Source organism: Falco cherrug, chromosome Z, assembly GCF_023634085.1.
Source record: "Falco cherrug isolate bFalChe1 chromosome Z, bFalChe1.pri, whole genome shotgun sequence".
In the NCBI taxonomy this organism is placed as follows: Eukaryota; Metazoa; Chordata; class Aves; order Falconiformes; family Falconidae; genus Falco; species Falco cherrug.
In genome coordinates, this window is record NC_073720.1 from 4,313,759 (window position 1) to 4,325,466 (window position 11,708).

General features: G+C 40.0%; 1 protein-coding gene across 3 annotated transcripts in view; it reads left to right on the forward strand.

Moving 5' to 3' along the window:
• Positions 1-11,081, forward strand: part of ST8SIA5 (ST8 alpha-N-acetyl-neuraminide alpha-2,8-sialyltransferase 5) — an 80,540-nt gene extending 69,459 nt beyond the window's left edge. For all 3 annotated transcript variants that reach the window (XM_027816234.2, XM_027816235.2, XM_055699529.1), the window contains 2 exons: positions 2,872-2,964; positions 3,924-11,081. In XM_027816234.2, coding sequence (XP_027672035.1) covers positions 2,872-2,964; positions 3,924-4,392 — 562 coding nt within the window. In that variant the 3' untranslated portion in view covers positions 4,393-11,081. The remainder of the gene's footprint in view (positions 1-2,871; positions 2,965-3,923) is intronic.
• Positions 11,082-11,708: the final 627 nt, after the last annotated feature.

The following is an 11,708-nucleotide window of genomic DNA, read 5'->3' on the forward strand; positions in this document are numbered from 1 at the left end:
GAATGTTGAATGTCTTCCTATTGTGCTCCCCAACATATGCAGAGTTACCCAGGTTCTGCATAGACTGGGATGTCCCATGACTTGTGTCCCTGGATAACGGAGTTTAGCAACACTTCTATCATCCTTAATATATAAGGGAAAGATTTTTTTAATATTCATATGCATGACTAATCCCTGTCTAAATCCTGTTAAGCTCTTTGTCTGGGTCATGGCATATGACAGCTAGCTCACAAATTCATGACCTGTTCTGTAGAAAAGAAAAATCTTTTTACTTCTGTTGGCCTATTTTCTGATCTTAGGTATGTTGCTGTCAGTTTAGAATAACTGCATAGATCAATGAATTTCCCTGATTTCATACCAGCAAAAATTAGGTCAGATTTTTGGCCCATTGCATTCTTTATTTAATCTGGTATCAAATAAGAAAAAAAAAATTTTACAGGTCTTACCTTCAGTATTCATTGTTTTCAGACCCTTGTGTCTGCCTCTTGTGCCCACTTTATAAAAAACTGTTGTCTTAAGTTTTAATCTGTGAAACAGTCCAAGCTTCATGTGATTTGCTTCTTAAAAGCCTAGTGTACCCGTATACACTAAATGATCATTGTAGGTTCCCTTCTATTGTGCTGGATCGCAGCTATCATTATGGTTGAAAGAAGTGGTACATGTTACACATGGAAATGCTAAACTGCTGAGTGGAAACGGAAATATGGGCAGCAAATGTCATAATTTATGTATAAGAACTTTCAGTGGAGGTCCCTTTTTACCACTGTTAACTCTTCCTTGCACTATACCAAAAATGATTAAAAAAAGCAGATCAGATCACTACAGAATGTAGAAATCAGGTTGCTTTTGATATCAGTAATTAATTAAATAGAGGCTTAAGGAGAATGAGAGATGAATAAATACATCAGTACTTGTGCACAAGACCCCCCTGGTTCACCACCTCCAAACCATGTGGGACCAGTGTTATGCATAAAAGACCTGCTGATGTTTAAGAGCATAAGGTCTGCTGACATGAATTTTAAAGTAAAGCTTGTGTTTGAGATCAGATCTGAATATATCCACTTTCCACTCTAGCACCAGTTCACCAGACTGTCAGAAATCACCATCTTGATCACTAACGGAATATTTCTTTAAAATATTTCAAAAACTACCTATGGAGCACTGTTAACATTTAGTGATACGTTCAGGACACCTCGGGAAAACTTCTATTGTCAGGAAGCTTGTGGCCAACAGGATTCAACCAAGACTTTTCTATGAAATAAATTCTGATAGCAGTTAATATTATTTACTAGTTCTTATTGTCTATCTCCATCTACTGGCCAGAGGAGAGATCTGTGATGAAACATTGGGTGCACTAAGAGATGGGACTACTCCCTTTATAGGGATGAATTTTTTGACTCTTATGACAAAAGTATAGTTTGTACAGATTTTGTCATTTTTATAAGGAATTATCACTTGCAAAAAATTCAGTCTTTCTTAATCCTGGTGGGAGTTTACTTTTAAAAAATATTGTAATTGTGTATTAACCTTTTTCATATACAATCTGATGAGCACAGTGCCGAGTGCTAGGTAGAACTGAAGATGCTAGAGGACTTCAGAAGGACGTTGCATGACCTAGCAGAGAAAAGTGCTGGAAATAACACTGCCTATGAGAAGGATGAGGTGGCTAAAATGAGAACTCTGACCTCATAAAGAGGGACTCTCTGGAAGGTAGATGTGGACCTCCTGAGTCTGAGGACTTTGAAGCATTTTTGTGCCATCTTCTGGTCCCCACTTGCCCTCTCTCTGTGACTGAAAAATTATGCTAACAGCTGAGCTGAACTGTAGTATTGTGAAAACACTGAGCATCGCTTACCCTAAATACTTTCACAGTTTTCTCCTGTTCAGCCTTGTTCTTCAGAAATGTGGAGTTGTTTGGGAATTGGGCGCAGCAGTATTTTTGAGACGTAGGGATCTTAACGATGTCTTTTATTAAGGCTTGTAGATCACTTCAAAAAGTTTTCAAAATGTCAGCAAGCATCTAATGCTAGCTTAAACTGAGTGTAAAACTAGTGGCAAAGCCACTTATGTTGCCTCTGATAACACATGTTGGAGCTTTATTTTTAGCTGGGTTTCCTATGGAAGTGAAGCTTATGTGTGTACGTGCTTGTTTTAGTAACCTCAGCGTCTCTTGAGGAGTGCTCTAAATTTTGTGAAATGATGAATCTAGGTCAAGGTCAAGGTGAGGCGGAGGCTCAGCGAAGTCAAGGTTTGCAAGTCTTTGTAAGTTTGCTCCTGATAACTTCGACATCCTCTGGCGTATCTGTAGAGTCAGAATTGCTGCTCTTACACTACCCTGGGGGATACTTATAAAGGGAAAAGGGAGGGAAACAGATAGTTATGCATTAATTGGGACTGGACTGATTTGTCTCTTGTGGAACATTTCCCCTGAAGTCTCTTGAGTATCAACCAAAGCATGTTAAAGGCAATGTTATAGATAGTTTATCTATTAATTATTGAACACAACTCAGCTGTTGCTGAGGAAGTCTCTGATTTTATAGGCTGACTGGCCTTGGGGCTTCATCACATTTCTCGTCCTAAACTGCCAAGTTTAATAGCTGAACTGCTAATAAGGAAACATAATGAGTAAGCGTTGGCTACGTCTGCAAAAAGGTGTTGTCTTTCACAGACTCAGGGAAGAAGGGTGGTCTTCATACAGCCCCAAAGAACTTGTTACTTTAATGCACAGTTCGGACATCAACATGTTTTGATACATTCTCAGTCTGCTTCTAGCTTTGTTGCTTGGAAGAAATCTTAAACCAATTCGAATTTCTAGTCCTGAAAAGGTGCAAGAATTTTTTAAACTTTCTTACTAATTTCTTTCCTTTATAGATGCAATTTGCCTCCTATATCTGAGAAATACTTCATGGACGTTGGGGTAAAGACGGATGTCGTGACTGTCAATCCCAGTATAATTACTGAGAGGTCATTTCTGTTTTTTGTATTTTCATCTCTACTTCTTTTCCAAATCTACCTTTCACTTAATTCTAACTGTTACAGAGATTTCCCCCCCCCCCCCCCCCACTATTACTTTAAACTGACACTATGAATCATGATTCATTCTGAACTGAAGTTATCCAGTATATGGAATCAGTAACAATTTACAGAAATGTGTTAAACGCTTAGACCTGCACCTTGGTGACAGAAAGTGGGAAGCTGATGAGCTAAAATTATAACAGTAGAGCCATCCTTCCCCTGGAAGTCTTGTGCTGTGCTTGCAAGCCCCAGGCAAATGTCTCAGAAACATCCAGAGTGGAAGAAACTGCATCCCACCCTAAATGTCATATGTTTTTAAAAAATGCTAGTTAAACTTTGTAGCCAGGATTGACTTTAAAATTTGTTCATACCTGAATGCCACCTTGCTGACAGGATTTGGAACACAGGGCTAATTACTGCTTTCCTTTCTTGCTGCAGGAATGTGTTTCTTTTCTCAAGCAACATAAACCCATGTGCTTGCATTTTGAATCTCTTGTAAATGTTACAGTTGGACATTTTGGACATTTGCTCTGCTTTGGAGTTTGCCACATTTTTGGTACAGTTCTGCACTGCACAGTATACAGCTGTCTACACCTTGGAAAAATGACATACTTCTCATAATAAAACGAGAAGTGAGACATGATCAGAAATGTGTATAGACTTTGTCCACTGTCAAATGAATATATTGCCAAAAGAGAGGAAAGTATGTAATTTTTTTATCCCCTGCATTTTCCCTCTAAATTTCATGCTGATTCTTTAACTACAAATCTAAATATATTCCCCTTGTTAACTGAAACATCATTTCAATTTTCTCTGCATCAGAAATGTTTCAGTAAAAGCCCACTGGAGGTTTCTTGTCTGCTGGCTCTGCTCTGGTCTGATCATCACTCACATCCTTTTCCCTTTAGATTTCATAAGCTAGAAAAATGGAGGAAACCCTTCTACGATGTGCTCCAGGTCTACGAGAACGCTTCCGTGCTGCTGCCAGCTTTCTACAACACTCGCAACACGGACGTTTCAATCCGGGTGAAATATGTCCTGGATGATTTTGAATCTCAGCAAGCTGTTTATTACTTTCATCCCCAGTATCTCATCAATGTCTCACGCTACTGGCTCGGCCTCGGGGTGCGAGCCAAGCGGATTAGCACTGGACTGATCCTGGTGACTGCTGCCCTGGAGCTCTGTGAAGAGGTCCACCTCTTTGGCTTTTGGGCCTTCCCCATGAACCCCTCAGGGATTTTTATAACTCACCACTACTACGACAATGTGAAACCTCGCCCTGGTTTTCATGCTATGCCCTCAGAAATCTTCAACTTCCTCCACATGCACAGCAAGGGGATCCTGCGGGTTCATACGGGGACCTGTAGCTGCTGTTGACAGGGACACTTCTTCCTCTGACGCAAAAGTGTGACAGAAACTCGATGCCTGTTTATGGTTACATCCTGAGATTATGCAATAATTGTTTGATATAAATTTCCTCAAGGCATTGCATCCCATAGGATCTAGGATACCAGCATCTTTCTTGCTAGCAGAGTTGGGTCCGTAACAGTGTAGGAGAAGTAAAACTGCTCTGTCCCAGGGTATACGCTGCCCTGGAAAGCAAGTCAGATAAGGAGCATATTTCAATAGGTTTAGGGGTAAACAGAGCACATTAATATATTTATCGTTTCAGTATGGCAAAAAGCACCAAAATTTGAAGAGAATCAGTGATGGAGAATTTTAGCATAGACTGTCTGACTTTATGTAGGTTTCTGAATAGAGTACCTTGGGGCATTGCCAGATTTTGTTGAAAGCGCTGTTCTCTGGCATTTGGGTTTTTGAAAATACTCTTTAGCATTATAGTTTTAAGGGAAAGTATATAGCTTGAGGTCTTTGTTCTGTAATGTCACAAGGTATCGTGAAAAATAGCAGATAGATGTGATAGGAATACACAAGATCCCTTTATGATTTTTTTTCAGCCAGGATAGAAGGGAATGTTAAACTCCCATTCATAGCAACAGGTAACTGTGTTGATCATAGTGTGCAATTATTTTAGAGTTTCTTTTTTCTTCCTTCTTGTATTTTGTATTTCCAGTCTCCTCTGCTGATCGTATTTTCTTTCTTGCTGTCTGTAATGCTTTCCTTCTAGCTAATGCATGAACAATGTGTGTACTTCCTCCTACAGTGACTATCTCAGCTTCAGATTGGAGTTCTTATGGAAGAAACATGCTCCTTCACAGTTCTGCAAGCTTTTCTTGGGCTGAATAGCAAGGAGATTACATAGTTATATTTTCTGATTTGATTTTTTGGTTCAAATATCACAGCGTAAGATAGAAAAAAAAATTTCCTCATTGATTTTTATTACAGTCTTTGTAAGAGTATCTGAATGTTGATTCACTGTTGTGCAGGTTGAGTCAAATACTTTCAGGTATCTGGTAAGTACTGGCAGGAAATGAAGTTAAAATATAGTGAAGATACATTGTGGCTTGGATTATGATGCTTATTTTAAGATTATGCATCTCAAGATGTTAGATGCCTTAACGTGGCATTTTTGTATGTTGAGAATGTTATTAGGATAGTAAAAGGGCTGGTGTATTCATTGAAAAGTTATGAATGTAACTCTGTCAGTTATGCCAAGCTTTATTTTCCACTTTGATACAGGTGAATTGACAAAGTCCGGATGCAGAAAAGATGCCACATGTTGCTGGAGTTTGTTTTGGCTGCTGAGCTGTGGTGCAGTAGGCTGCTGCTATGTGCCCTTTTCAAACTGATATGACTGTGTACCCAGGAGGGTGAGGTTTGCTGTTTCAGCTGTGCTGGCATAGTTAAATGAGTAGAGTTTCCTCGTATAAATTCTTAGTCTGAAGCACTTGGGCTGCTGTCCAGTGCCTTGTCTTGTCTTACTTAGATTACAAGATCTTTGATCAAGCATTTGGAGTTTAAAGCCCTAGTTCTACCTGAGTGATACTTTTTTTTTTTTTTTTTTTTGGAGGGAGGAGAGGGTTTAAATCCAAATCTGGACTTGGATTTTAGTTTTGAAATGCATGAATGCACAAAGCTTCTTTTAAAAGCCTCTGTGCTATGCTGAGAGCTGTGAAAGTTGCTCACACTACAGATAAAATTATCAGAATGATGGGAAGCACAATGGTCACCATTTCAAAAGTCCCCACTGACCAGCAGTGACTTGGATGGTATGTGAGAGTGTATTTCCTCAACTTGATACTAGACTCCAGAGGTCTGACTACTTTAAGAGCAACCCCTATCCTTGATAAAGGTGTCAGAACTCACTTGGGAAATACCAGCCAGGAGTAGGTGAAGGACCTGTGCTTAAGCTTTATATATTTGTGTTGTGCTTTTGGTCTTAGAGTTAAACTTTGTGTTTAGCGAGCATCACCTTGTATCAGCTAGCTGTGAAATATGCAGCACACTAAGAATGAACTTGTAGATGAGATAGTTTCCTTGATTTAATATGCAAAAGAGATCTTGGTCTTTGCTGTGTTTTGTAAATTTATGTGCAAAGGGCTTTGATAATGAAGTGCTGTAATGAAAGTGCTATTTAGAGAGCAATGTGACCCTGTGGGTTGGCCATCTTGCTGTGCATTAAGCTTTATGATAACAGTAGTGACGCTGAGGCTGGTACCTAGAGCCCTTACTCCTTCTTCTGCCTGAGTATGGGACTAGTAGTGACTTCAGTACTGCTTTGCTGCTGCTGCTTTGCTAAGGTTACCTTCTTCAGTAAGGGGTTTTTCTTTACTATGGTGATTGAAGTGAACAAAAGCAATTGAAAGGAGTCTGGTATGTTGCAAAAGATCCTTTGAAAAAGATGGGAAAGCACTTGAGAAGCATCCCTGTTATGGAAAGAAATAGTGCAAATCCCTCTTTTTAGTTGCAAAATTCCTTTTGGACTTTTTGGACAGGCAAAAGGATAAGCAAAACTGTAATTACAGTTAACCTGGTAATTACAGGGTCACAGACATTTCCTTTCCTTTGTTTGCTTCATATAAATGAGCAATGTAAATTCACCTAGGTTATACTGTAACAAGTGCAGTTTTTCTGTGTTTAGATTTTGATCAGTTGTAAATCTATAGCTACTATATTTTTTTAATGATTTTAAAATGTGTGTGCAGGATACTCGCACGTATGCACCAAAGGCCCAGTCTTGCCACATTTATTTGAAAAGAGCTCCCATTCAAGTGGATGGGTATTATATTTGTGTAGGGGCTGTAGAAACAGGCCCAGACATGTCTGTGAAGGTGTACATAGATGTATAGTTAGATATAAGGCGTGATTTGCAAGCCAGAAAGATACTTAAAGAAATATATATATAACACAGTCCTTGAGATGAAATGCATATTGCAGCGTGTTTACTTTCTGATTCATTTTTTCAGGTGTTGCTCAAAAAATGATGGGAAAACTATGGCATCTGTCAGAAATGCCATATGCAGAAGCTGTCAGTTATTTTTGTCCTCCTTACCTTGCACCGGGAGCTGTAAAATCAGATTCCTGCTGCCATACCACATCATCTGTGGGGATGAATGGAAATGATGTGGTGGCAGCTTGCAGGAGCAGGTCTGAGGATGGACCCTTCCTACTGCTTTGTTCTCCATGGGTAGCAAATAAATACTGTCTGGGATATTTTAGCTACATGGAGGTCACTGTGGGGTGGGTGAGCCAGCATTGACCAGCCTGAGCTTCTGCCCGTCCTGCTTAAATGGACGAAAAGAAGGGCTGTTGCAGAAAGAAGGACACTCCTTATTTTCTGCCATCATTTTTTTTTGTGTGTATTGAGTGTAAGAAAATACTCTTCTGACATCAAGAATCTGTCTGAGTTTGAGGCTATTTTGTTTTTCCTTCTCCCATACGATCAAAGCTCCAAATGTTCAACCTTCTTTGAACAAGGGATACCTGAATGATAAGAAGTGTCCAGAAGCTGGGTGTGTTTGCTGCACACCATTACGGGAAATAAAGGGCATGTATAGCATGTCATGCTTTCCCACAGAGAAGGCTGCAGGCCCCAGAGAAATCCCCCAATACAAAAATCTGATCTGTCCAAGAAGAAAAGCTGTTAGCTGTCTGGTACCATATCCTGAGCTCAAGCTGTAATCCCATCACTGCTGCCGAGGACATGAAATCTGAGACAGGGAAAGAGAAAATTATAATATTATGGTTTAATCCTCAACTCCTCATACTATTTAGGAGAATCTCTTAAGAAGTTTGTGAGATCTGCATACACTGGCAATGCAAATTCAGTTGGAAAAACGTAACAAGGACTGCTTCTCCTTTATTGTCGGGTTGACAGAGGAGGCTTATGAATCTGCCAGTGCTTTCATCAAAGGAAGGAAGTATTTAGTTGGAATAGTTTAGCTGCTTGCTTTTGATTTATGAAATCCAACTTTGCTGTTGGACAGAATGCATTAAATGGTGATAGGGTCATTATAATATTTTAGCATATTTTTCGTGATTGCAAGAGAGCTGTCAAAGCCAGCTCATGAATTGCAAAGGGAGAGCCATGCTGTGTCTGCTCCGCCTGCTGCCATCTCAGTGAGGAGAGACACCATGGTGAGGAGGTCCATGGTCTCCTCGAAAAGCAATGTAAAGGGAATATAGGAGATTGCAACCCCAACTCTGATACAGGGCCTTTAGCACTGTGGAGTAACATGATAATGATAGGTGAAGCTTCAGAGCTTGCAACAGTCAGGAGTAGCTCCCCTGGTCCCCAGCAAGAGCTGCCCCCATGCAGGCTTGACTGATGATAAATTAAAGGTGATGTTCACTCAGGGTGGTTAGATGTAGTAGATGGAACAAAATCAACTCTAAGAATAGTCCGCTCTGTGGGGGTTCGCTGAATCAGTAGAAATGTTGCTCAGACCTTGAAGGCAAAAACTGTGGTGGTGACGCAGCTACGTGGGCGGACTGTCCGTGCTCAGCTTCCCATGGCAGGAAGGAGCAATCTCTGGTTTGCGTGTGAGGCAAACTGACGTGGATAAAACACTGAGACGTGGAGCAAGACAGAATCTGTCCTTTTTGATCTTCTGAGGCTTGGTAGCTTGTCAGCAAAGCTCTGATTTTAGAGAGCACAAGCTGGGAAAACGGAGAGCTCTGAAATGGTCATTTCCCCCAGCTTGGTTGCATCTAAGCATGCAGAGAACTTTGGAGCTTTTACAAGTATATGAAGAAGGAAATAACAAAATTTGTCCATATCTAAAAGCCAGATTCCCTGGGAAGTTCTGGAGTGAGCTCAAGTTTTAAGAATAAAGGAGTCAATATTTATGGTTAAGGCCTTTTCCAAAGTCCAGTGAAGTCAGTGGAAAGTTTGGTGTACTTCTGAGAAAGCCTCCAGAAACAGGCCCTAATCATGGGCAGGAAGAGCAGCCTCCTGTTTTTTACTCACTTGATTTCAGATACATTTTTTTAATATATTGTAGGTACAGTGCAGTAGCAATACTGTGTTTTTAATGTTGTGCGTAATGAACAAACTTATCTGGAAGCAGAAATGTTGTGACCGTCACTCTCCCTTCCAGATTTCAGCACTTTTCATCCTTTCAAACTCATCTATGCAAAGCACTTCATCGTGGTAGTGTAAATCGCCATATGAAATCACAAATGAACCCTCTGTACCTGACTGTATGTATGCGAATCATATGCCTTTAGAAAAGTATTTTCTGCTTGCTTTAAAATACCAGCATGGAATTTATCAGTGATACGAACATGTTTAAGGCAGGGTTCAGCCCATTCCCTTTATATCCAGCACAACATTCACATTTGGCTTCGATAGAAAAAAACCATCAGGTCCAATGCTTGTAAGTCAAGCCAATAACCCACATCTCCCCAAAACCCCTCCCAGATTATTTTTATATTATGTCTTATTATCATCCTGTCTAATGTGGGTGAGGCTGCTGGGCATCCCTGTGTTGTCTGCATGGTAATCAAAATCAACAAGCAATTGTACGTAAGTGCTTTTTAAAATAAACTTAAGGGAAATCCAAATGTACGCTAGGCATTTGAGTGAGGGAGCCTGGGTCCCAGGCAGTCAGCACCTCCAGTGCTCCCTGAAGCCCATAGTGAGGGACAGGCCCATAGTGGAATACTTAAAGGAAAGACAAATCTGCCTCAGCGCTTCAAGGATTGAAAGCTGTAAATATGTTACTGACACGTCTGACTTTCCATTTCGAAGCCGTAAATGTTCTTGGTGTTTGATCTTTGGGTAAGTTGATGTACATTTTTAACTGTACTAATCACTGTAAAATGTGTTAGCATGTGAAATGGTTACAAATTAAGCCAGCGAAATCATATATTGTGTTGGCTAGTTCTTGAAATGTCTGTTCTACCTGAAACTGTCTGATGGACCAAGACACTGAAATATCTCCAGCGCTCTATACAGCTTGTGAAGACTTCGGTTATTACCTGTTTTAGCAGTGGGGAGCAAGGAGATTTGAATTAATCCCTATTTGTTAACCTTGTGTTGGCCAAGTGACACACATTTATGTGTGACACTAGAGCTTGTCCCGTTAGAGATGAGGCAGACTGCCTGTACCTGCTCTAGCTGGGACAGGACATGGTCGTGTTCATTTTTGCTTCATTTCTGGGTCTTCCTTATTGTCAAACATGAGGTCCCTGATCAAGCCTCTGAATTCAGCCCATGTAAATTGTATTGAACAGCTGCTGCCTCCTGAATATGTCCCCTGTTTTCACTTGGTGGAAACCAAATGCTTAGTTTGGAAATACTGGAGCAAAACTGTGTCTTCACGCTAGGAGAGCTTGGGCTATTACAAAAATAAAGCTTGTTTCATGTTTGTTATTTCTGTAAAGTGGTGACGGTGGGGATGGAGAAATCCAAGCAGAGTCATGGTAGTTTCATACTGATGTTAATTGCTCGTGTCCATTGATTCACCTTTCTTTTTTAACCTTCCACCCTGTAATTTTTGCTTATTGTTTCTGTAGCTGTGTTACAGTAATAATAGAAAGCCTATCAATTGATGTAAGCCATAACTAAAACAGTAATCAGGGTATTTTTTTGGTCTGTGTCACTGTGTTTGAAAGATGATTTAATTCTATTGAATAAACCACTTTAACGGTTTTATGGGAAAGGCAATCTTTGGGCCACTTCTTGTGCCTTCAAACTTGTTTTGTCTTTTCTGCTGTTCTTTGTCTGTGAATAGAGAGGGCTGGAAGCTCAGCTGATTGATAGAAATTGCTTTGTGTGACTAGAGAATACCACTGTAGGATTTTATGATGATATAACATCCTATGTGTGTAGATATATATATACCCTATGTGTATATATATGTACAAATATATAAAAGTATATGTAGGCGTATACAACAATGTAAATTGAGATTTTGGTATTTTGATCCCTGGATGTTCAATGTACGTTCTGCATTGTAGCCTATAATATATATATAGGGACATTAGGGCAATTTATTACTAGAAGTAGCAATCTGTGCACAGGCAGCCTTTGAAAAGCCTCTGCAATCCTGGTTTTTGCCTACTTAAACCTACCTAACACCTCTGTCCTTTACTGTCCTCACCCTTTACATAAACTCATCTTCCTGGGGTCTGGCCTGTCTTATTGAGCCGTAGTCTTACAAGCTTACACTTCCATGAATATTCTCAGCATCAGGAGAATTGAAACATAAATGTAAAAATATTTGTGGGAATACAAAATAGCAGATGAAGCAGATGAAACAACCATATGCATTTTGAAATTGGGTGTT